At 34.1% G+C, this 27,859-nt stretch overlaps 1 protein-coding gene across 2 annotated transcripts; it reads right to left on the bottom strand.

The window, feature by feature from the left end:
* Window positions 1-64: 64 nt before the first annotated feature.
* LOC138693058 (E3 ubiquitin-protein ligase RNF185-like) lies at window positions 65-27,859 on the bottom strand. 2 transcript variants are annotated; one of them, XM_069816619.1, is made up of 6 exons: window positions 27,729-27,859; window positions 27,256-27,418; window positions 17,286-17,417; window positions 10,198-10,252; window positions 6,269-6,386; window positions 65-2,105 (listed from the first exon to the last, which is right to left on the bottom strand). In XM_069816619.1, the coding sequence occupies exons 2-6, from the start codon at window positions 27,387-27,389 to the stop codon at window positions 2,008-2,010; spliced, it is 537 nt and encodes a 178-aa protein (XP_069672720.1). In that variant the 5' UTR covers window positions 27,390-27,418; window positions 27,729-27,859; the 3' UTR covers window positions 65-2,007. The 2 variants fall into 2 exon arrangements, with proteins under 2 accessions (XP_069672720.1, XP_069672721.1); XM_069816620.1 differs by lacking the exon at window positions 27,729-27,859 and adding an exon at window positions 27,543-27,689.

Below are 27,859 nucleotides of genomic sequence, written 5' to 3'. Positions count from 1 at the left end.
TCCCCTACCACATATCCAGTTATTTATCTATTAAATAATATACAGATGAATAAACAGGACAGTATAAGATACAGATACAAATCTTTATTTAGAAAGTTGAGATATCCATTTACATTGTCTCCAACTTATTGACTTAAAAGATATGCAATTACTATGATAAATCCCATATACCCACTTCACCAGGATTACAAAACTGTTTCCAACATGAACTGCAAAGTTTCAAAATTATAATACAGAAATCCATCACATTCACATTTACCCTTCTGCCACATTATGCTATTTTTGTACCTACAATTACATTAAATCAAGTCTGTTCACCTGGTAAGTCTTCAGGAACCTATTGAAACCAATGTATATTATCCTGCCAGTCATAAAAAAGTGATATATTTAGCAAATGTGAGCCATGGCGTGCAAGGTGAACAGACATGCTTTAAATCAACTATAAATATGTACAAATATCAAAGCTAGAATTCGTTTACTCTACCTCTGGTTACAAGATCCACGCACAATCCAGCTACCTGACACACATTTCGAAGCAGTTGAAGTATTCAAGAACACAGTACATGACAACTACGTGGAAATTTATGTACCCACTTAGTTGAGAAGGAAGTCATGTTGCTATAGTCTTACATTAAGCTTATATACAACTCAGTACACCACTTAAATGAAAATTATGTACACTGAAATATCCGTCCACAACACATGTTCCAATGTGTGATACTTTATCAGAGGGTTATTCCAAGTTATGACTATGATTAGACACAGTCAACGAATGGGTATAAGAAAACCCTTTTGACATATTTGTACCTCAAGAGATTATCACATCATCAGAACTATCTGCAGGTAAACTAATGAATAAAATTATTATCATATTGTAATTTACAGACAAAATCAAATTATACAACTTCCTCTTGATATTGGAAAGCACTGTAATTAATGGATGAATTGTTCATGGGGTTTCAGAAAAATCGTATTTTTTATTCCTTGAATTACTGTTCAGATAATTCAAGCTTTTATGACAGGAGATGTATGTATAATATGGACTTCATCTGATACATAATGTGGACTTAATTTCATGGAATACTTACTAAAACATCACCAAAACGTACTGCCCTTTTAAAGCTTGTATATAATTGATACTGAAGAAGACTACTACATAGGTACAAATATCACCAATCAAATTTGTTTTCGTTCAATGGGTAACTGCTGTCCATGCAAGTTTCATTCGATTAAGAATAAATCATTCTAATTAAATTAAGGTAACTGATCGCTTATAATATAAATAAATTTAACGTTAATAAAAGAAACAGTGAACACAAGAATATAATCAGCCTCTTTACCAAAGGTCCCATTTTATTTTCATATATTCAGCAGAGGCCATAAAAGCCTGATGTTATAGTTATAAAGCTTTCTTATAGTAACATTACTACACAGTGTGAAGGTAAAATAATGATGGTCAAACATACCGGTAATGGAAACTCTAATCTCTGCAAATCAGTTTAAAAAATGAGAGGCTTTGGATTTACATTTAAAATGCAACTAAAAATGAAACAGAAAGTATCTTAAGAAATTAATTTATACATAATGTTCAAAAAGAAACAAAGATAAGACAATCATTTGAGAATCTTATTACAAACATGTCACTTGTTATATACTGTAAATTATACAGAAAATGAACTTGAAATTAGCTATTTACCAAGCTTCCTTCAAGGTCGTTTCAAAGAATATGTGGATAAATATTCCAGGCATATGAAAATGCATGTGGTAAGTATCAATTACAGTGTACCAAAATATAAAACTTGATACTTGAAATAATTTTCATTACCCTATACAATTTTGTATTGACTTCGTAGTTTCCCCTCTTCAGTTCATAAAAGTCTAAATTTCTTTAATAAGAAAAACTGAGATTACCGAGACAAACATATTTAAGTAATTTTCAGCAGTCACCAGAGATTGAAAGATTCTAGAGCGAGTTTCCTTAAAAATTACATCAGATGTAGATCAGTACTATGCCATCAGGAGCCAGCAAAAGAAAAGAACAGCTACCCAAAGGAATACCTTGGAGAGAAACTGTTCTTCTTCAAACTGTGGAGTTCCACGAGGTGCTAGAGAGAAGGAAAAAAGAGAATATTTTACCACTTATACAAGAATTTAATTTTTTAAAACAAATACAACAAAGAAATAAGATTGTACCAGAATTCTTTACATCAGATAGTAATTACTTGACATTTTCTATTTCCTTGCCTGAATTTAGTGACCAGCAAAAAATTGTCAAAATACATTATGTTAGCATTTCTGATACATAAAACATGTTATTTTAACATATATGTATGCAGCAGCAGCCGCAGCACCAGGACCAGGAGTAGTAGCAGTTAGTATCATGCATTACAGGCGCCATGTTCTGTTCAAGTTTGTTGAGTATAGTGAAGTTTGATATTTGCTGATGTTTGCTCTGCAGGAGGAGGCCTGTCATGTTTGTTCCACTTTGTTATGAAAATGTTCGCTGTCCTCCACTCTCAACAGTTCATGTTTTAACCGCTTAAGGGTTTTAGTACACATCTTGCTATTAGTTTTTTATATTATGAAATAAGACGAAGTTTTTATATGTCTTAGTTGCCTCTCTCATGTTCGAACATTAATTCAGTAAAACTTCTCTAATGAAAACTTAAAGGGAAAGTAAAAACGTCTAGTATTAAGAAGTGTCCACTATTCAGAAAAAGCTTAGGATGATGCTACAAAAGAAAAAAAAAACCGAGCAAGTTGGCTCAGATGGCAATGTTTGGCCGGCCAATTTGACTGAGGTTTTTCATGGTTTCCCTTAGTCACAAAGGAAAATACTGGAAATTTACATACCATAATTCATCACTGCCTCAATCATCAATATCATAAACATCAAAATCTAAAATCAGTTACACGAACACATGCCATCTATAAAAGCATAGAAACTCAACAATAGTAACAATGGCCTACTGATATACCCAAAAATCCCCTACACGCAATATGACCACAGAGCATGTATAAACAAACCTAACAAAAAAAAAAATATATATATATATATGGGTAACCATAAAACCATGAAATCAGATGTCACATATGAAGTTGTTGTTTTAAAGTTTTTACTATTTTTATGTCTGAGAGTGATGAATGGACAAGACCGAGGCACAGAAGAGAGCTTGTTTTCGTTTATAGTTTGTTCTGAATGTGAGCAGGAAGTTAGAGCATGTTATTCCTACAAGCGAAGCAACTGCAGTGAACTTTGGTCTCCCTTATCCCATCAGTCTGTGAATGATCTTAACAGTGAGTGGTTTGGTTGAACATACACCTTCGCGAAAGAGGATGAAGCAGGTATAATACATTGCCTCATTCGATAGTTTTAACTTTTGTTATGAGGTCATCTAAATCAGCTCAAGTTTATGTCCCGTCCGTTACCAAATGTTTGAATTTATTTAGTTTCAAGCCATGCTATTGCAAATTAGCCAATGAAAAAACATATTCTCTTCCAATATGCCATGATGAACACCATGAACCTTCAAGACCTTAATTAAATTCAAAACAATATTTTTAATCGTGGCAACAGACGGGACAGAATAACTGTTTCATCCGTTACTTGTCCGTAATCATGAAGCCCATACCGTGAATTCGTTATTATTATTATTATTATTATTATTATTACTAGTATCATCATCATCATCATCATCATCATCATCATCATCATCATCATCATAGGCATCCATATAGTTACCTAGTTAAAGTGTATATTGCAGGTTAATAGTTCTTTAACAAGATGGCAAATATGTCTCCAGCCGAGAAAATGAAGCGGTATAGAGAATGCCTGAAACAGTCTGAGAATTATGAAGCTGCTAAAATTAAGGACGTATTTTCTGCCTCTCAATTCAAGCAGAGATTTAATTTCATGAACATATCATTTGTAGAAGAATTTTATGGAATACAACTGTTCTGGCCTTTTTTCTCCTCGAGCCATGGGAAAGAAGCTGTAGATGGTGTAGGGGCAACTATTAAAAGGCTTATTTGGACTCGGGTGAAAATAGGAAAATACACAGTTCAAGATGCACAATCATTTGTCGAATGTGCTGCAACTTCTTCCGTCAAGATAATTTTGATTACAGATGAAACAGTGAAACATCATGATATATTGAACGCACGTTGAAACAACACAGCGTCCCTTCCAGAGACATAAAAAATGCATTCCATAATTGGAGTATCTCCATACAAAATCAAATGTAAATATTACTCTTACAGCTCTGATGACCATGAATTTACATTCAAAAAAACCAAATCTTCAAGTACAAAATAAAAATATACCTATTAAATGCATTTATGGTGTGTATGTTCAATCTGATTTTTTTTACTCTTTGTTTTATTTGTACTTGCATCAATTAACAGTTTTGGTATTACAACGTTAAATGGTTACGTTGTACAATAAGCGACATTATAGACGTACGTTGTTATAAGAGATATGCTAAAGTAATATGTGCAGATATAATGTCTGTTAATTGTTTAAAACTTTTTTAAAGTAGTTCACTGTTTTATTCAGTTGTTATTTCCATTCATTACAAGACACATTCGGAAAATGTCCCGTCCGTTACCTGTATGTCCCGTCTGTTACCCATTTTTAGACAGTTTCTCTCAATACACAATTCATATTACACAAAGTTTGAATGCACCCATGAAAAGCTGTGTACACTCGCAATATTTGGTAATATTGTGGTATTTTTGTATTTCATAGCAGGACAGAGATTGTATGGAGTTTGTGTTCATTGTATATACTGTGTCATTTTTATGTCCCATCTGTTACCTCTCTTTAAACAGTTATAACTGTTGTCAAATATTTTAAAATTTGCTTTTCAACAGAAATAATATCAGTTTATAACCTGATGCAGGCATTCTGATTTTTATTTTGTATATTAAATAATTTCCGTATGAAATAAATATATATATTATACTGAACAACTTGTATGATTGTCCCGTCCATTACCATAGAATTACCAATATACATTAGTGAATACCAGTGCAATACATAAGATTTGTTGAACATGATTGAATAAATTTTCGCTTGTGTCTTCCTTGCATGTCTTTTGGATAATCAATGGGAACTATATTCAGTAATGCACTAATAACTGCTTAACACATACAGCATACAGAAGTGAATACACACAGAATCAGCTGTCACCTCTCATTCAACTGTAACTGATTCCATAATTCTTGGGATAAGAAGTAGGTGGAAAAAAAGGCATGTAAACAAAGAATGACTTTCATTTGATGTGACCAACTTACTTACACCTACTGCCCGCTACTGAACACAAAACAATTGAAATGAGGGTGTGTAAAGCAGATTTATTCTTATTTGTAGCCTTGTTGTGAGGTTAGAACAAGATGTTAGCGGTCTTATTTGCATGCATTGATAGATCTTCAGAACATAAACGTAGTTATATTTTATACAGTATTGAAGAAAAAAAAATGTCCCAAAAATATGGTACTGTAAAATGGTGAGAATAGGGACGAAGTTTTATTATTTTTTATTTCTTTGTGTCAAAGAGTAAATATAATAAGAGTTTTTATTTGTTCACTCATTATGAATGAAAACATAAACACACTTACTATATTTAATCTTTGACACAAAGAAATAAAAAATAATAAAACTTCGCCCCTATTCACCCCATTTTACGGTATTTATTTTTATTCCACTCTTTTGGTTACACGAAGTTCAGTTACGCCAAGTTTTACTGTATTCGTAAACATTCCACGAAAGTATTTACTTTTATACCACAATTTATATGTAGGCCTAAATGTACTAGTAGACTATATTGTAAAACTCTTCTGTACATATATATTTCAACTACTGTAGACTGTGACTATAATTAAGACTTTCTAGTACTATTAAGATTTTTTGTTTTGTTTCGTTTTTTTTCGTTTGACATGTTCCATATTCTAGCTGTGAAGCGATGTATGAATACCAATACCATGGACTGTACATAAATACAATATAATGTAATAAAATACCCCAAAAATAAAACTATTGTCTACATTCTTGTTACAAAATTTTTCTTTAAAGTTCCAGTCTCTAAGCTCAAGCTCAGGCAGTTTCATTTTATGTCATAGATGAGATTCAAAATAGTAAATGGCTTTTAGAAAATAATTGTCAATAACAAGCACATATATATATATAATACTATTAACAGCAGTAATGTAGAGTATCAATGGTACTGACAATATTACTATTGTGTCGCAACTAAAAATATAAATGTACCTGCACTAGGCCTAGCTTCTCCAAAGTTAAACGTAGAGGTGAAGAATCCAAATGGGAAGGCACCTATTCCAAAAGACATATGGAAGCCACCATCCCCAAATCCAAAACCAGGAAATCCCTGTAAAAAGAAAACATACCTCATTATATTTGTGACTAGTACTCCAAACAACTACAAGCCAGAAACCTATGGATCACATATCTCACAACAGACAAATCATATTGAATGTAACAAACAGATTAGGAAATAGTGATCTTAAATTCCAGTGAGTTCCAAGCCACTGTAACATACACTGTGTCTAAAGTCATGGTGGAGTTTTAAATGTTTATATAATTGCACTGAAACATAATAAAGATGTGAAACAGTCACTAAAGTGTGATTTACACCATGCTGCTTTTATTCACTTTGAACAAACTTCCTTATTTGCCAGCTAATTTGTTGGTAAATATTTCTAAAGAAGCAGCTTATTTATTTTTGCTAGCATCTTATTTTGAATTCGTGGCTAAAATACATTAACTGAAATTCTGAATGTGTCCCAAGTTTTTCGCACCCTCTCTCAAAATAAAAGTTAGGTGATTTTACCAGCAGCTTCCAAAGAAGTGACAACTTCCTACCTTTTTCCAGCATCATGTAAACGTTTATCAGCTCGCGAATTTTTTTGCCAGATACTCATTCCAGGATAGCATCAAGGTGACGGCAGAAAAAACTACAGTAGTGTCAAAAGCAGTACTGTGTAAAAAAATACTTAAATAAAAGAATAACTTTCCAAGTTTTTATTTTTCTATCATGATTACCTATTATTGTTCCAGCAATATGAGAATATGGGCTCATGAAAAATCCAATACCATTGTAGAACATAAGAGCAATTCAATACCATTGTAGAACATGAAAGCAATAGCCAGAAATTTCATGTGTGGTGTGATCTTGCAAGAGAGAAAGTGATTGGTCCCTTCTTAAAGGAATCCAGTGTAACTTAGCAGAACTTCCTCAGTATGTTGATACTCAAACTTCAATGTAATCACTCAGCAAGGCAGTGCTCTTTCGCACCTTCCTAACGATAATTCGATAATTTATAACTTTATTGGGAAGCAAGAAGCGAAATGGGTTAAATGATCCCAAATTGCGGCCATTAGAGAATAACATTTTCATAGAGATGTATCGAAAGGGGTGGATAGCAACCATGGCCACCACGTTCTCCAGACATTACTCCTCTGACTTTTGCTTATGGGGTTATGCCTATAAAATGGTGTACAATGTATTCATTAATGGCATTAACCACTTAAAAGAGCTATCAAGGAAGCTAGCACAGCCATCATTCCTGATATTTTTGGCCGTGTGTGGTAAGAATTGGAGTACCACTTAAATGTATACTGAGCAACCAGAAGCACCATTCTAAAATTTCAGTAAATGAAGCTTGGAGAGATTTTCTTTCATTTAGTGGCTGTTTTGTATGTCTATGATGTTTTGTTACAATTATTTAATCATTTAAAATCCTGCCACGACTTTACAGACACAATGTACATGGCAACGAGGAGGCCTACAAAACAGTAAAACAAACCTGTGATCTCTATCCAGCACCATGAACTAATGGCCCTCAGCAAGTGTATACGAGCAGCCAACAAACAAATTAATACACAGTGAATTAATAGATGGTCCTCAAGTAATACAGGGCGCAAATTTCATGAGACACAACCTCAACTCTCAGACCAGTCCTTATATCGAAATGTATCTCGTTCCACGGCCAATTTGCAACCTGGGTGAGAACAGGCTCCGTAATTGCTCATGCATACCTACATTAATTTAATTTAGCAAATACATCCACTTTGTCAATATGCAAAAAGGAAGACAGAACAATGACGCACATTCTGTTTAGAATATTCAGTCCAACCTCCAATAGAGAATCTCTTAGAGCCAGACCAGAGATATCAGACACATTAAAGTCTATAACAAACAAGTATTTATGGATTCTCATTGCCTAAGTCTACAACAGAGTCCAAGTCAATGGAGCTTATAACTCTGGAAGCTCATAGAAAGAAAGGACGGATATTTGTGGCTGTAAAATTCAAACTGTTGAGTGTAGCTTTTATATGAGCATTAAAAAGCTATGAAAATTACAAGCATGTGGAAATTAATTGTTTGGCAATGAATAGCTTCTTTGAATTCTCGATTTGCATTAATTATTCATTTATTTTTAGTTTCATTTTTCATCAACAATTAAAAATTCATTTTTAGTTTCAATTTTTGTCAAGGAGTAGCATAATACATCTTTTACCTGGCACAGAATCAGTAATTACAACCTCCAACAGAGTGAGTGCAAAATATCATGCTTTTGCAATATAGCATAACTGTATTAAAACTTCTTTAGGCAGAGTATAAATCGAATGCTGTGAAACAAAATTTTGTGATGGACATTTTATGAGGGCTTGTCATTTGTAACAATTGTGGAGCAGACTTTTCATTCTTATTTCAGCTAACATAAACCAATTGTTTTATTTTTAAATTCTGATGAGTAATGAAATGAGCTAAAAGTGTACAATTTAACCCACATTTATTGCCCCTCATTGCATGAAAGATTACTGTACTACATTTTCACAGCATAATAAGTTTCACTTTTGGCGTGAATAGAGACTACACTCATTTTTCATTATTATTCTTTTCATTGTTAAAAAAAAAAATACGCACGCACACCCTCCTTCGTGTGTGCGCAAGAGAGAGATCTGTGTCTGAATTAACATAAGCCCATCATAACAGAGTTTCAAAAGTATAATATTCTGTCAAACGTTAGGCTAGCAATAACCATAGTTTCGAGAATGACTCAACAAGAGTATGGTGAAGTTGTAGTAAAGCGTGAAAGTGACATAACATTTTCTGGAAGGTAGAAATAATAGGGATGATGATACTCATACCAGTTGCCCAAAGAAATGAGAATGGAAAACAAAATTCGTAAGTTCAACTTTTCAGAATTTTAATGTTGCAGCAAAACTCAGTTGTGGTACTCTCATGCATGTTCACTGACGAGCTCAACGTGTTTCCACTTTCCACAAATGTAAGTACCAACAACACTGATAAGGACAACGTGTTTCTGCTATGTATCACAATGGATGACGAAACATGCTATCTTCTTTACTTGCAACTGAAAGGCCAATTAGTCAAGCAGTAATGTCCTCTTTCACTTAGTACACAATACTTCCAGAGCAGATCGAAAAGGTAAAGCCATGTTGGAAGTGTTTTTTTAATTATTCGGAGTTCATCCCCAAAGGAACTATGTGAATATCCTCCATATCAGTCAGTTTATTGGAAATGCCCTGACATGATGAAAAACGAATTGGTTTCTGTTGCCCTTCCAGCAGATCAGTCTGTTCTTTTAAAAAATTAACTGGATAAACAAAATATTATAATAATGTCACATCCTTCAAATTCCATTTTCTCGCGTGAAAGACAGCTTTGTGAGCATAGTTCTCTTCAAAACAGAATTATCACACTGTAACGCAACTCCTTTGGTCAATTAAAAAAAATGTACCACATTGTGCACTGGCAGAACTGCATTATAGATGGAGGAGATTACTGTGGAAGCTATGTGCCTAAGGTGTCACAACAGGAAATGATCAATTATACCACGAATATTTTATCATCTTATATTCTGAAATTTGTATGATATACCATCCCGGGGGGGGGGGGGGGGGGAAGGAAAGCGAAAGAATTCCAAAGCAACTTGAGCATATGTACCAAACGAAAAGAAACATTCAGGGTGATTCAAGAAACAATGAATTGAAACTAAGAGACCACACAGCCTAAGACGTGGAAAATAAGGATTTTTAGTAGTGGTAATATAAATACAATTATCCGAAATCTTTGTATTCTAAAACCAAATTCATTTCTGTATGTTGTTTGTGAACATTATACATAATTTAGTGTGATGATGGTTACTTACGCCATTGTTTTCAGGTTCAGACCGCTGTCCTGGTGGTCGAGGAGGAACTTTATTTCTGTAAATAAAATTAATTTCAGTTGTTATCCTAATACAACTGTAAATCTCTTATAACTAAAATATTATTTAAATAATTATGCAACGAATATTGTTTCCTGTTATGATTTTAAAATACAAACTACATTAATAATAATCGTGAGCCCTTATTATGTATCTACATTATGTATCAAGATCTTATTTTTGAATTAGAGCAAAACATTATGTACAATATATACATACATATTCTTATATGAGGTCTCGCCATCCTCATTGAATAATCAATGACTATAAGTAGCCAAACTGTAAATATCTGTTAATCTGAGAAAAATCTGTTCCAGCACTGGGAATCGAACCCAGGACCTCTCAGCTGTGCATGCTGAGAATTCTTTCCATCTGAGCCATACTGGGACTGTTCATTATGGCACAGAAGTTTATAATCATATATTTAACATGCCATGTCATAAAGACGGTAGCAGACATCGGGGATTAGTTGATCTGCTTCATTTTCCCCTAGCTTCCCAATATAGTGCAGTTAGATTGCTGCTCATCAGGTCTTGTAAACCAAAAATAAGGAACACCTTTCAAAACTTCAGAAAAAGATTATATCTTGCATTCTCCAAGATTACTTCTATTCATCATGACATCTTCATTACATATGCTACATTTAGATGTAAGTAGGCAGTTCTTCTTGCATAAATGTTTGGCAAGTCATAACCAGTTTCCATCTTAAATAGAACCACTGCAGATTTTCTTGGCATGCTGAAGAGACCAACTCTGTTCCTGATGTTCTGGTACGTTTTGTGTCATGAAGAAGGTTAAATACGTCTGCTCTTGTGTCTGATGGATAAACAAACCTTGATGGACTGATCTACTCCTTGTTTTAAATCAGACCACCTTCAATAGTAGTAGTGTAGTACAGATGGTCGATATACATTTTATTAAAGTTCTCCAGAGAATATCTTTGTGAAGCATGGGTCTTCAACCTTCAGACCGCATGTGGCCTGTTCATGAATTTCGTTTGGCCTGCAAATAACTTTAAATCAACATTTGAAGTTAATAACATTTGTGTTCGGTGGCTGCAAAGGCAGTTATTTATCATATTGTAAAGTTCACAATCTCTTTGCCCACATAGTAGGATGTCCACCTTCAGAAGGGAAAACACTTCCATACTTATTTTGTTTATTAAAATGTGAAGCTATTAACACTGTACAATATGCTTCAGAAGTTGAACTACTGTATAAAATGTATTCAGAAATATGTTTCAGATTTTAGATTTGTTTTGTATGCCCTTCAGTGTATGGTAGCTATTGATGATGTTCCTGGCAACATGCAAATGGAAATAATTGATTTTCAGGGTAATCATGTACTGAAGAAAAAACTCACTGGCACTGGACTCATTGATTTCTATTCCAAATACTTGAATAAAACCTGTTTTTCATAAATCACATGTCTGTAAGCTGATTTTCCTCCTAGGAAGCATCTATGTATGTGAATAACTCTATTCAAGAATCAAGACTGTTAATTCCAAAAATATAATTAACACCCAATTAAAGAAGTCACAAAGGATTGCCACAGCTCAGATAAAGCCAAAATAGACAAGATGGTGCCCAGTTTCTCAACGAAAGAGATTTGCATTAATGGGAATCGAATTGCAAGTTGTTTTGATAATATAATCTCTATATTCATATTCTGATAGTGCATTTTTATTGATTTTACCTTAATTATTTCAGAGAATTTGTTTAATTATTTATGTGAAAACAGGTTAAAACTTTAAAGTGCAGGAAATAAAAGACAAAAATTGAAAACTACAATTTAAAATCAATGTAAACAAATTTACATGGGAACTATATTTATGGAAGTGACTAATGCTCAGACTTTGTCAAAACTGTTTGCAGCCCTCGAATTGTTCCACAGTTTCCCTTAAGTAACAGATGGTTGAAGACTCCTGTTGCAAAGCAGTTTCCCTCTCTCCCCCAGTAGCTGTAAATATTCCACAAACTGTTACTTTCTTTCAACAATAGACGCTTCCACATATGCACAGGCAGAGATTTGGGTTGACATACATAGGTGACGAAGTTAATTGTTATAGTATTTATTTTATAAAAGAGTTCTAATAAAATCTCAGCAACTTCACAATTAAACAAAACTTTTAAGTAGAATGTTATACAGCTTGGTGATACAACTCACACATTCAACTATAAAATTATGGATAAATAATGCAACCTCTAGATGCAGAATGGAAGTAAGTAAAATACTTCAGTTCATGCTCAGTGCTTGTCACTGTTACTGTCATTTCCTTACTGCTTGGCTGTGTTAACATAGATAAATGCAAATGCATTTCTGTAACCAAAGGATTTCTTAATTACAAATCACTTTACTTAATTTCTGGCCAAATAATTCCGTCAATTGTCCCAGAAGAAAATATAAAATATCTCGGTGTAAGCTACCACACTTCTACTGTATTTGATGCAGTCAAGTGTATGGAAAAGTTAAAGAACAAACTAGATATCCTTGCATCAACTCCTCTATTACAACATCATCAGAAATATTCTGTGTTATGCAGCTACATCTTTATCAATTTCAGACAACACCACTGAATAAAATACCAGCCAAATTTCTTTCTGATGCCGATGTTCTCATTAAAACCACATTGAAGGAAATACTCAGCTTCCCAGCGACACACCAGACAACATGCTTTATGCTGACAGAAAATACAAGGGATTGGGACTATTTAAATCTAGCTGGGAAGCTTTCTTGAGCATATCAATGCATGTCAGAGCTTACAACGATCCCAAAATATCCATGTAAATGCTTGTCGCAACTTGTCTAATGAAATTGGGGTTTGTTTAAATAAACTTGGACTTCAAAACATCTCTTCTGATTCACTTCAAGTGAAAAAATTGAGACAAGAGCTCAGGGAGCGAGCATTTCAATCTTGGTGCTCTTTAAATCAGAAAGGGAAAGGCGTCATCCTCTATAAGGAGTTCACTCCCGCCAATAAATGGATCCGACAACCTGATCGCCTCACTAGCAGTAAATGGAGACAAGCTCTTAAAATGACAGCTAATATTTGTCCGCTGCGTGCTATACCAGGAAGGTCCCGAGACGGAAACCACTGTCGTCATTGCGTCAGTGAGATGGAAACTCTTGGCCACATTTTGAGTGCCTGTCCTTTCAGCGAGACACTGCAGAACTCTAGACATCACAGAATCAGGTCCATGATTGCCGAAGCCTTGAGGAAGAAAGATCTCACTGTGCACGAAGAAGTCCATGGCATCTCTCGAGGGATCCTGTCAGCGAATTGATATGCTTGCCATTCCACCAGGCTCCACATCAGCATACATTATCGACCCGAAAGTCAGGTTCGAGGCACAGGAACAACAGCCCGCTGAAGTCCACTCAGAAAAATGCAGAATTTATGAGCCCACAGTTCCATTCTATTTGGAGAAATATCACCTCACCTCCATTGAAGTAGTTGGGCTAATGATTGGCGCTAGGGGCACAATACCTCGCCTCTTTGTCAGTTTCTGCAAGAAGTTCCAGCTGAACAACGACTTCATTCGTGATGTTTCCTTTGCCGCTATCAGAGGATCACTTGCCATTTTAAAATACCATCTGTACTTTGTTTCCTAAAAATGGAGAATTTTGCTCGAATATCTAATCTGTTTGTTTACTATGTTTTAGGCCTGTTATATGCATGCTATTATCTTTCCTGTACTTAATTTTCCCTTTTGTTCGTTCCCCTCCTTTCTCTTTTGTGGTCTGTTTATGTTTTCACTCAATATGTTTATTATGCTTTGTCCAATGCAGCAGTCCCGTCATTGAGAAAGCTGAAAGAGTATCTTTCAATGTGAGAAACAATGCCTGAGCTTTGTAAACACAGTTCATACATTTGAAAATCAAATGCGTAATACTTTGTAACATTGTTTATGTACTTAAATAATATTAAATTTATATATATATATATATATATATATATATATATATATATATATATGCGTTGTAAGTGTTTATCATTTTATCATTAACTAGTGAAGATAATCAGTAAAGTAGATAATGATTAATTATAAAGTCAACTTTTTACACAAGTTATAGCATATGCCAGCTATACTATTTTTCTACTAAGTACAGAATACATCACTCTTCCATCTGCACACCTACTTCAATGAAGCACGAAAATGCCTGCCAAAGATATTGTATTATGCTAACTCCTTGTATGGACTGTATGTGATCAAAATGCTTAGTTCAGAGTAATAATCGTTATTCACAAAAGTATGTCTCAAACTGAAAACTTTAGATAAAACTTCAGGTCTTAAAAAGATTTGCATGAATTACTTGTTAAAATTAACGTAAAATCATCCGTTCATGAGGAAGATCAAGAAATACCCTAAGTACCAGCAATCTGATTCACTTGCAGCAAGTACATGCTAATTAGTAGACAAGTTTTGTAACTCCCTACGTTTCTCAACTGGCAAATTTATTGCTAAGAAAAAAATATGTATGTATATAGAGCATGGGAATTAGTGACATACTGAGGGTAGTTTATTTGTTGTTACTGCGTAAGGTAATCCCAGAGTAAGAGTTAGAGAAGGTACTGGTACTGAATTTTGGCACTGAAAATGTCTAACATTGTAAAAAATACAGTTCTGGATGATTATGATATTTATTTAAAACAATGTACAGTATATTTTAATTGATACTTAATATGAGTGATGAAAAAGCATGTATTATTTAATACAACACGGGTAATTACGAAAGGAACAGTATTCAAAATAAACTGGTCATGGATAACTAATTGGAAAAAAAAATCTAGAAACAGAAATGCAGTAGCTATTGTGTAAAATGTAAAGAAAGCATATGCATACACGGGCGTATATGCCGTATAAAATGGGAGACTCGAAGAGGTTGAAGTCCCTAATCAGTCACTGAAACTGTAGTGTATAAGATAATTTTACAACTCTATTAGCCTTTATTTCCTCATGCATTCACGGATACATTAGTAGATTACTTATTAAGGTATAGCTCTGTTGTAAGTTCAAAAAACAAAATTAATAGGTCTTCCCCCACCAATGGCGTTTGTTAGATGTGATTCTTTCTTGCATCCCAGTAGATTGATGGTGAATTGGATTCTAGAAATAGAAATGTATGTACGTATGTATCCAATGCCTACCCACTTCACTTTACGTGATTCGGGTTCCGCATATTGTGGATAGATGGCAGGACTGTGACCCATTTTTCTAGTTGTACACCACTTCGGTGGGTCACAGTGTACATGATATGTATCTGTGGAGAGTTATGTCGTGTACTAGGGTGAGTGTATGTGTAAGTGTAGTGTCTGGAATGAGTGATGATAATGAAGATGCGGCAGGGAGAAGGGGAAACCCAGTGCCAGCACGTAGCCTACTCCTGTCGAATAGCACCAAGGGGATAGCCAGGCTGAACGTCCCCATCCGACGGACGAATCACTATCAACAGTGACTTATCATGTATGATTTTAAGACCATAAGAGTGCAATCTGCCTTCATCGCAAGGGGTGCAGTCACAATATGCAGGATGAAATGTGTTACTTGACATTTGCAATTAAGTATGAACACATGCAATAATGAAAAACCACTCACTACATGAAATTCTCACCAAACCGCAGCTATGGAAAACTGCATATTTGATTTACAGTGGACATCGTGTAATCAGCTTATAGCTGACACACGTATTAAGAAGTATGATCACATGACACTCTATGAATCCAGAACCAACTTCTAGCACATTAAAAGAAGCTTCAAGACTTATTTGTTACGTTTCTTACAGGATTAAAGCATAAAAAAGTTTCAGGTCATAGGAGTTCGCAGCTTTCGAAAATGTTACAAAGAGGGTCTTGCTACAAGTTGAGCAGTGTTTGAGCAGAGTTTATAATAACACTTTAGAACAGTCAAAGCAAAGCAATAAAATGATTTGACAACCTGTTTAATTTTAAATGTTTTCTATTCACGCATTTTCCTACCATATTATGTCAACACTATACAATCTCCTTAAAGTGGTCGTTTTCTCAGTTTATTTTCTGTTACGATTATGGTCATGAGCACATTGATATTGTAATCTATTGGCACCAAAGGAAAATAACTCTATAATCAATCCAAACATAACACTTCAATTAAGATTTAAAAAAGATAAAATTACATTACTGACTATTGAATGCATTAGAGTCTGCAAGAAAGTGCCACAATTAAAAATGTATTGGCAACACTATTTTAATGTGAATTTTCAGAAACAATGAAATCTCCTGTTATAATCTTACGATTTATTCAGATATCTACAATAAAACAATTTGTTTTCTGTATTTATTACTAAATGTTAAAAGAATTCATAGTGATATCATCATCATCATCATCATCACCACCATCACCATCACCACCATTACCAGCTGCTTTCTAATATCCGAAGAGTTTTTAATTTCCAAAAAGCCAGCTCATGATCTCCTGTTTTTTTTCCATTATCCTTTTTCAGGAACTTAATGTGGTTTAAAACATAAGTTTTAGAATATTTCACACATCTGCTTAATGAAACTATCAAAAGAAAAAGAGATTCACCATCAACATCTACAAATCTTTTAACTCTGAAGAAGTTGAAAATACACATGTTTGAGCACAGAATGATGGAAGAGTGATGTGTTTAAGTTCAAACAACAACCTGCCTTTGACAAAAATACAACTTCAGCAAAAGTTTAGGTCTATTAAATTAATGTTACGACAACACAAATCTTTGGCCATGCAATTAACTTCATATGCCAAACTGCCATTATTGAATTAGGTGGACACTGCACGTAAACACAATGTTAGGTACTGAAAATCATGAGCATCAATATTCACTACTCAAAGATGCTGTAGTGAAATAATGTAATCATTATATTAGACTTATTTACCCAATATTTCACAATCCAAATATATATTGAAGTATTAAAACCATGGAAAACTTCAGTAAAATTTCTATTCTCTGATCTGTATTTTATATCAAGTCAGGATCCGGCATGTCTTAAATCAACAGAGATGTGGATTAACCTGGGATCTTCCTGTTTGGTGCTTCCTCTCCCATAAAGAGGAACTACTTTCTCCTTGCTGATCGCTGCTTTACAAACAGGGCATACTTGCCGGTTGGGACGAGTCTCTAACCATTGATGCAAACATGGCCAGCTGAAAAAGAGAAAACATACATTTTAATTGTGGTATATTATTACAAAGGTAGTGAAACAGTATTCACTGTCACTGTAAAACTTCAGCTAAAATTCAGACCGAGCAAAAGAACATGTGAAATGCTTAATATTATAGCTGGTTTTATACATGTCACTTTAATAGTACACCAAATTTATCAACAATTTCTTAGATGTGTAACACATATTAAATATTTCAATTGCAGATCACATTTCAAAGCAAGAATAAAAATTTAAATACATTATCAACAAGTGAAAACAAAATACTGTAGTAATGAAACAACTAGTTTTATACATTTTAATGCATTTATTTATACATTAACTCTTTATATGTGCAAAATAAGACTCACGCCTAATGCAAGAAAAATTTTACTTTTCTTAAAACATAACAAGGCAGATATTTAGTGTCAGAAAGACACGATGAAATTTATCAGACATTTCGAATTTTTTACTGCTATAAAAGAATTAGTATGCATGTGGCTACAATTTGTTATTTTTTAGTACAAACTTTCAGTTTTTATGGCAGACCCAGTGGAGATAGAAAATATGTACAGAGTCTTCCATTAGGAATGAAACGGACTTGGTTACTGGTGAAAGGGAGCTGTGCTGTAACATGCAAAGACTGTGTAGGGCTGCAGAGTCCAGTCGTGTTCCTAATCGAAAATCCTGTATAATAAAAGTGATCAATTTCTTAAGGACTATTAACACTGTGAAGGCAATGTCATCAAATTGTATCTGATAGCGAATGTTCACAGCAGTCCTATGCTCCCACACAGAGTGACAAGACATGAGTATTATTATTATTATTATTATTATTATTATTATTACTGTTGTTGTTGTTGTAAAACAGGCTTGAGCACACTATTAGCTGAACGTTCAAAGCATTGGCTTTAGATATCAGAGATCCAGGTTCAAATTTCCAGTGATCCTGAATGGAATTTGTGGTGAATAACGATGGTGTTTGGTAACAGTTTTTGCCAGCATTTCATTATGTTCAATTATTGTTGTAATGTGATGTAAATCCACTTCCCATGATGCACTATAGGCAAAGAGGTCTTAGTTTGACGTGATACTCCTATATTACGATGGTTAGGTCAACAATGAGTAATCAAGTATCCACATCAGCTGCGTTCAAATCTCAATGAATTAAAGTGGAATTTGTCAGGAACAATGGCAATGCTTAAGACAGTTTCCACGGGTGGAACTCTCGTTTCCTTATGTTGTGACTGGCATTGTTTCTATTAATCATAAACATCATAAAGACACAATTTGGAGATGCATCACGGAAAACAGCAAAAGCTGTGAAGTTTTGGCAAATTACTACTAGAGGAGAAATCTTATTTTTAATGATAAAGCACCAAAGTGCCCATTGTTGGAAGAGAAAAGTAGAAAAGTATAACACACATATTTTATATGCCTCATTTTCTGGCACGAACACAGGACCAATGGTCGTGGCGTGGAGAGGTTTTCCATTATGTTTGTTGATATGCGAGATCTTCTTGCATGAAGTGGAGTCTAGATCTTCTGCCCGACACGTAAGCAAACCCGGTTCGAGTCCCTATGAGACCTAGAATTTGTCATTGAAAAAATCCATATTGACATTTATGAACAAATTCGTAGTTGAGGTTTTCTCGGGGTTCTCCCATTTCCTCACATTAGCATCCACATTATTGTCTCATTATCATTCCATATAATTAATTCCCAGATCACTGTCTGGTCCAGGGATGAGTGAGAGTGCCTGCTTGAAATCTGACAATTCAGCAAATCTTAGTTAGTGTAATCAGTTGTTGGCTGGCTGGCTGGTTTTATGAGGGTCGGAGGCGAGATGCATCCATATATTTAGGCTCAAATTGGTTCACTGTGCTCACTATATGCGATTATTGTTCCAATCCAACAGATGGGTTGGGTGACAGTTGAAAATCAGATGCTGACAGGCAGACCATCCTGTCTCAGCCCAGAGAGAACTAGGTCCCACTTCTAGACGGGCACATGATAAACCCCAAGAACTCAGAACCCAAAGTTCTTAAATCCTATACTAGTACGGAGACCCTTTTACCATTGAAGACTTCATTCCAGTCTAATTTTAACTATTGCAGATGATAAATGAAATGGTGGAAAATGGTGTGTATTGGTGGAATGACAGAGTTATTCGGGAGTACCCCAAGAAAAATTCTCTACAATATCTGTTTTGTTCACCACAATAAAATATGCTTCATCAGCTATAGATGCGGTTTGAATTGTATTTCATACTAGCCATACCAGTGCCTTTGCTGCAATTGTTAGAAATAAATATTGACTTAAATCTCAATACAGTTTTGTAATTACTGTACTTACTGAATAATAGCTTTTTGTATGTTGTAAGTCATTTGCTCCTGAATCATTCTGAAAGTCATATTTAAAACTATGAATTTAACTGTTATCATCGTGCACTACTTTCTGGAGTTGTTAGTCAATTCTACTTTTAAGATTGATATTATATTAGACTTGATAGACAATTGGTCAGCATCTGAAATGAATTCACTTGTAAGAACTGAAGGCTCTTACTTTCAGCTGGAAGAAGATTTCCAATTAAATGATAAGCCTATACTTTAAATGATGGCGTAGAACTTACTTTATATATTTCTTTTGCACCAAATGATGCCACTTGGAATAAGGTGTTGTACTATTTTATATTATTTAAAAAATGTGTTGATAACAGATTTACTACGATAAGTAAGGTTTCAATTGGTTCTGGGAACTCCTGAATCTCAGGAGAACAACTTTTACAACAGTGCAAATAAGCCATTTGGCTCATTACCCCATTTTTTTGCATTGCATTTATGCACAGTTTATTCATTTTAACACAATTCAAATGAGCATAGTTAATATTTGGATTATAAAATAATGGAATGCTATGCTAACGTAATATTACTGCATACTAAATCAATACACTCTCATTGTTCGTTAATTCTCTGAGATGAAAATGAATGTGGTACCCATAAATATTTTAAGAAACACAAGAAACGAATATGAGTAAATAATGAGCGCAGGAACACTATTTCGTGACACTTTGTAAAATAACTCAGCTCCAGTGAGCTCAACGATAAAATACTAATTTTTACTCCATAGGCCTATGTGCTGTATTTTTGGTCCCAGGAAAATATTCATCTTTACGACAAAACTCTTAAAAATACTATTATATTCTGTGGACAAAAAGAAACTGAAGTGTATAAAATCAGAATATTTGATGTGGACCGAATAAAGTTTAAATAATCAAGTAATATAATATTGCGACAGGATATCAAGTTTTCTGTGCGTAAGAATCCATTTTAATCTTATCTGTCTTCTATTCACTCAGGAGTTACCATAATAGTATACAGCATTATGTCCATCTAGAGACTACACTTTCAAATGGTGAAATCATAATTATACAAATCAGTTAAGTAGCTTCTGAGATTACTTCATACAAACATTCTTTGGTATGTTAATATTGATAAACATTTTTATATTCCCATCATACAATAATTATATATGTACAAAATAGTGTTAAATGAACTGCTTCCATTTGTTGTTGTGCAAGGCGTCTTACAGACGAAGTCATTTGTTTTCATTTCATTATAGCCTATTAGTCTGAGGTGGCGATGATAAAACGCATTTTTATTTTAAAACTCGTGTATCTCGTTAAATAACAGTCCTATCAAAATTTTGCATAGAATAAAACTTATTGGAAATCATTTTTAAAGAAACTTTTGCTATATAATATTTTTCATAAAAATCAATAATAAGCGCGATATTTCGATTTATTTTAGGCACCCTTATAACCCCCCTTTTAAATAAAGTATTTTGAATGCCATATAGCTTAAAATCTAAGTTAGAACAAAATTTATATTCCAATTTTCATATAAATCGGTTCAGCAATTTTCGCGTGAAAAGGTAACAAACTTCCAGACAGGCAGGCAGGCAGACATACATATACATACATACATACAATAAAAAATATAAAAAAAAGCGAAAATTACCAGAAAAATGTTGGTTACAGATTTATTATTAGTATAGATTGTATTGTAGCACAGTGCATTACATTAATATGGGTCCTTCAAAAAAGAAGCAAACAATTCATTCAGGAGGACTACAACAATAAGTAATCATAACAAAAAAAGAAAACAGGACAGAGAAATAGATCGCGTTCTTCCCTACATGTTATGCAGTTTCGTCATATACGCTGGAGAAGACAACAATTAAGAAAATGACAGTGACAGCAATGATAGACGACTATCAACACGGTGACAGAAAGTAACTTGAACTTGCACGATCTTTGTAATGTAATGATGACTCATTATTTTCATTATATTTGTACTGTGATGTTATCAGTTCAGAAGGTGGGGAATAAAGGCATGATTTCAAAAAGTATGGGTAAGACTTGATACAACCATCCTGGATTCTTCTAAGAGTCAGTGAGTTCAGATCCATACATTCTTTTATGCTGCCACTAAGTGTTCAATTAAAAAATTAATGGTGGTATCAGGCTACATATTGGCACACTATGAGTGAGAGTGTGTGTGTAACCAAGCGAGTTGGCTCAGATGGTAACATTTGAGACCCGCATTTGGAAGGTCCCAGGTTCAAATCCTGTGGCCGGCCAATCTGATTGGGGTTTTTCATGGTTTCCCTTAGTCACAAAGGCAAATGTCGGATTGGAAATGTACATACCATGATTCATCACTGCCTCAATAACCGATATCATAAACATTAATCAAAATCTATAATCAGTTATATGAACATAAACCATCTATACTTTGCTCCAAAACATGACGGCCTTCCCTTACATCCTTCACCATTTAACTGTAGGAACGGCCAATGGATAAACACTTGGCTGAGTTGCCAATTCTTGAAGTCATTGTCATATTGTATTTCTGCCATGTGTCTGAGAGTTCAGGAGACGGATAGAAGTTTATGAGGATTTACCAATTCCATGAAGAAAGTCCGAATGTTTTGGAGCAAGATATATAACACACGACAATAGAAACAGGAACTCAACAGTAGTAAAAACTGCCTACTGATATACCCAAAGATCCTACACACGCGATATGACCACTGATATTAGAGCATGTATTTAAATAAACTTCCTCATTATGAACAGGTTCGTTTTAGGTCAAAATGGCCTGTGACGGTGAACCTAGCAAAGATGGTTTTGGTCTTTCCACCGATGTTTCGGTCGTCCTTGATCTCGATGTCCTGTTGGAGCATACTGGAATGCTAATTTTGGGAGTTTAGTTCTTTCCATTCTCTGCAGATGCTGTTTCCATTCTTGTTGGTATCTTGTTATCTCCTCGGTTAAACTGGGTACTCCAAGTTTTTCTCTGATGACAGTATTCCTTTGGTGGTCTAATCTAGTGTCTCCTAACAGTGATCGCAAGAAACGCATTTGGGCAACTTCAAGTTTATAAGAGTTTCTATTATTTAAAATCCAAATTTCACTTCCGTATTTGAGAGCAGATTTTGACGTAATATTATGTAATCTTAATTTAGTGTCTGTCATCATCTGTTTACTAAAATGTATTTGTATTATACCGTTCAATTTATTATATTTTTGTAATTTAATATCAATATCACTCTTATGTTCTGCAAATACACTTCCTAAATATGAAAAGTCAGACACTTGTTCTATAATTAAATAAATAATTAATAATAATTAAATAAACTTAACAAAATTATATATATATATATATATAAATTATCCTAAAAATGAACTCTGGTAATAAGAAAGATAAATGCAATCAATAACATAATAATATGAAATTCCCATACTTTTCTAGTAGCTCCTAATGCTGCGACCACAGGCACTAAATTACCCATAACACGACCCATAATATTAAATTTAGCAATTTATTGCTTTATATTATTTAAAAATCCAGTTGAAAATGTCTTAGAACTAGTTCAATGACTTGAAATGTCTTATCAAAGTAGGCTACCAGTACTTTATAATCAGGTAAGAAATTTTGTTGCCACAGTTGCCCCCACCTCCACTGATAAAAAAAATTATATGTACACCCCTGCATACGGTGCTGTTTAGAAATGGATATACACACACAAATTACATATCTGGTCATAAATTTGACATTAAGGATGTAAAGCAAATAAGCTACAGATGCAAAGTTTTCGGTCAATGTAATGTAGGAATTACTGCATTATTTCAATGGCCTATAGCTGTAGCTGTCCAAAAATGTACATAAATGGCATTTATTTACTTTAGTGGCACCAATTTACCTATTCCCTCATCTAACCCACTCTAATGAATATGAACTTTGTCACACTCTTCGGCCTCATGTCACTTACTATTCCCTCATCTAACTCTAACTTTGTCATTGCTCTCGGTATCCTGTCATTTAGCTATCCCCTCATCTAACTTACACCTTATACCTTATCACATTCCTCGGCTTCGTGTCATTTAACTATCCCCTCATATAACTAACCTAACATACCGAGAGAGGGTAAACACAGTGCAACACGATCCCTATGATCAGATGCTACAGAGGGCAGAATCATGTATACTAAAAACTGAAAAATATGCACGCACATATACCTTTAAAAACCAGGATATATGCACTAAAAATAACAAAATATACACTATTAAAAAAGAAAAACTGATTTTATTAAGCATTTTACTTTCATTTACCATTCACATAATTACTACCCAAAAAATTTTAAATCCCTTATACTTTCTAAATTCGCAATGAAGTTAGAGTTAAACTCACATGTAAATTGGAGTAAACACCTACGTCATATATTTACAAATAAGGCAGTAAAGTTATCCGATTGTATGCAAAGAACTTCGAGATCTGTGAAATTGGAGTTACAATAAACTATTATATATTTTTTCAAATTTTCAGAAAACGAAGAATTTTTGTTGTCCACAATAATGTTTTTATAGGGGCCAATAAGTAAAATGCTAGCCCTGGACTTGTCATTGGTCTTTCCTACTCTACAAGCATGGCTCACAGATGTCGCCAGTGTCGAAAAAAGTAACTACTTAGAGATTTTACAGAGTGCACCACAGGCAGCCGGTCTACATTATGCTTCTAATGAATGAATTGAAATGATGATGATGATGATGAAGAATTACTGGGATGTCACGTTATATTTGCCCAGAACAATGAGTTTAATAACGAGTCTTTATTGATGATTGTGCCACCATCTGTGTTTTGTCAGATTACAATAAATAAAATAAAATTGAAAAGTGGCTACACTGTCTCTGTCTCTCGCAATTTGCATATCGCGATTTTCCATTTTTTAACATTATTCTGAGGGCCGGTTGATAAAAAGGAACAAATAGTACGTATTTATATGCACAAAAACGGAAATATGCACTAATCTTTGAAATATGCATTATAAAAACCTGTCATTTGGTTGCAAATCTCTTGAAACGCATATAAATTATGGTAGCATTGGTTTTTAACTAAGAAATAAAACATGCAATTATACTCAAATCTGCCCCATTGTAATAAGTGTCAAATAAGGTAACCTATGGTGCTGTTAAAGTAAATAATGACGATATTTTCTGACTATACAGTATTTAGTTTAATAAAGTCCAAACAATATATTATTATTTTGACAACGTGACCTGCAGCAGATTGAATATCAATGTAGTGAGTGTGTAATTAGACATTGGTCATTGAGAGATAATGATCATCCAATGGTAAATCTTTCAAAAAGCTATGTCTACAATAAAGGTGGCGAAATTATTTTTTGCTTTACTGGCCTCTGTAACATGTACAATATGTTATGAAAAAAAGACGTTGTTTTAGTTAGCAGCCACAAATACTTTCAACATAAAAATAGTTTAATACTTACTGGTATATTTTAATGCACTGCTATAGCTCCCCCCCACCCCCCACTTGTTACCAATACAACACTCGAGAGGTTCAGGACATAATAGTGAGGAATCTGACCAGATGTGCTTCCTTTAGTATAGTTCTTCTGGAAAATGTCCATTCCATCTACTAATTACCAACATGACATGCAAGAGGTACAGGATGAATTACTAGGAAAATGATCTGTTTCCCCAACACTGAGTCCTGGACCTCTCAAATGTTATATTTTATATTGATAACAAGAAGAGGTTACAACAGTGCATTAAAATATACATGTAAGTAATTAAGGAAAAATAACTCGATAAGCTAAGGTATTTTTACAGAAAAGCTACATTAAAGGAGGCACAATTTTTTTTTGCTTCACTGGCTTCTGTGAGATGTATATAGTGATAAATACATGATTTTAGTTTGCAGCCACAAATACTTTCAACATGAAAACTATTCTAATGCACTGTTGTAAACTCCCCATGCTTGTTACTAATTAGCAACAGGTTTGTTTCTGCAGAGAGTTTGTGAAAACTGTTCGAAAACAGTTCCAACTTCAACTTTTGCGCATGATCAGTGATGATCGGTTTGAAATTAATTTCAAATTATCCCTGCACAAACGCTCATGTACTATAAAATAATTTACTAGGCCTACCGGTAATCTCATATATTGAAGGTGTTATTAAATTTCACAGTATGTTTTAATAACCAATATAAATAAGCATGGAAATATAAATGCAAACAGTATGTCTGTAGCCAGTCCAGTGAATAAAAGAAAAGCACAACTAGTTTGATGAGCATGCGTCACTCTGGTTTGAGATTGGTTTGCCCTTGATCTGCACATTTCTCTGACTGTCAGGAAATGGTTTGGTGATGGTTTGATATACTGCAAGAATGCCGGACTTTAATCAGCAAGTAGTCAAAGTTTTAAGTTATCGTTGCAAACAGTAAAGTCGATGTGCGCATGCTCATAACAGTCGGAAACGGAAACTGCTGCAGAAACAAACCTTATGTTACATGTGAGGGTCCAGGATGAATTAATGGGTAAAGGGTATTAAGTCCTGGACCTCTCGAGTGTTATATCTGTAAGAAGTAGAGAGGAAGGAGCTACAACAGCCCTATATATAGGTAAGTATGATATACAAGAGCATCCAAATCCACTTCTCAACACTCTTGGAAATTATAATATCATAGGCCCACACAGACGTCCAAAGCTTTACTAGCCAATTGATCCAATAATTTTTGTTGTGTATATGTAACTTTTTTGTTCAAATGATTTTGTATTTTTGGAGGCTGGCATCCTCATGTTTCTTATGAAATCCAGACAAGGCAAACACCTAAAAAAGGTGTGTTACTTGAAACAAATTGCATAACTAAAGTTATGCGTCACGTCATGTGATTGGTTGGTTGGAACACATGCAGAACAAAATTCTGGTACACCAGCGACGCTGATATAACCTCGGCAGTTGCAAGCGTCGTTAAATAAGCTTCATAATTAATTAAAACCACATGTTTATCACCATATACATCTCACAGAAGCCAGTGAAGCAAAAGAAAACTGTGCCTTCTTTGGTGTAGCTTTTATTCATTTCCTGAGACTAACTCTATACTTCTACACCTGACAGTAGAAGAGGTTTGACTAAGTAAGAAAGACAAATCCGAACAACGTTCAGAACATGCATCACATTTCATGCATAACTGATAATTAATTTAAGAGGATGAGACTCATTTTCTGGAACATCTGATATTTGCAAATGACTGTAATTATCGGTATTGTAATACATTCGCATCATTTGGCGTTGCACATGTTTGCTCTCACCTGAATGAGAAAATAAAAGCCTTAAAATGAAGTTACATAAATTATTATGAATAAGTATGCTATTGTTCTGTCATCAATGTAAAGAGCCTTTGCACTTGTTTCACTAATGAACAATCATAACGTTGTCTATAAAATTCACTTTGACAGGCGAATATCTTTCAACATACCAAAATAAGTGTCCACACATGCTGACTACAGCGTCTCTTGCAGTATCTAGGCAGATATTGCATTCAAACATTCTTTCATCTTTTTCTTTTTCTTCTCCATTCTTTGAAGAACCTGGTTCATTTGCAGCTGCCATTCCTGTAGATAATTCTATAACACTCCTAACTGTAAAAATACATCATTATTATTATTTTATTATTCACATTCTAGTCTAACCTTCAAATTAGTAACATAACATATTAGTATAATGTAATTGTTAATAACCACTTAAAGCAAAACATTTCCATACTTTTCACTGAAAGAGTTACACGTTGAAATTAAATGACAACAGCTTTCTACATCTATTCCATATCGGTTTATGCTGCACAATCACGATCATTTCAGTCTGTATCCTTCCGACATAATAATGCACGGGGTACAAATTAAAATATTACAACCATGCATAATGTTTACATCATTACGCTTATAAACTTACAGATTTATAAACAGTTACAGCGAATACCACAATAGATCATTACAGTGATCTACGAACTATAGGGAAAAAAGCCCTTCTAACTTATCTGTTATTGCAGCTGATTACAGCACAAATAGGAAACGGATGAACTA

The sequence above is a fragment of the Periplaneta americana genome, chromosome 17 (genome assembly GCF_040183065.1).
Source record: "Periplaneta americana isolate PAMFEO1 chromosome 17, P.americana_PAMFEO1_priV1, whole genome shotgun sequence".
NCBI classification, from domain to species: Eukaryota; Metazoa; Arthropoda; class Insecta; order Blattodea; family Blattidae; genus Periplaneta; species Periplaneta americana.
The sequence above is the reverse complement of the archived record's forward strand: the minus strand, read 5'-3'. Positions and strand labels throughout refer to the sequence as shown.

Bases quoted from the DNA above. Each gene is read 5' to 3' on its own strand.
- LOC138693058 (XM_069816619.1), bottom strand. From the start codon at position 27,389: ATGGCAGCTGCAAATGAACCAGGTTCTTCAAAGAATGGAGAAGAAAAA. The intron at 17,418-27,255 runs GTATGTTGAAAG...TCTCTTTTTCAG, and splicing joins ATGTGTGGACACTTATTTTG to CTGGCCATGTTTGCATCAAT. The intron at 10,253-17,285 runs GTTAATCCACAT...TTTTATTTACAG, and splicing joins ACCAAACAGGAAGATCCCAG to AAATAAAGTTCCTCCTCGAC.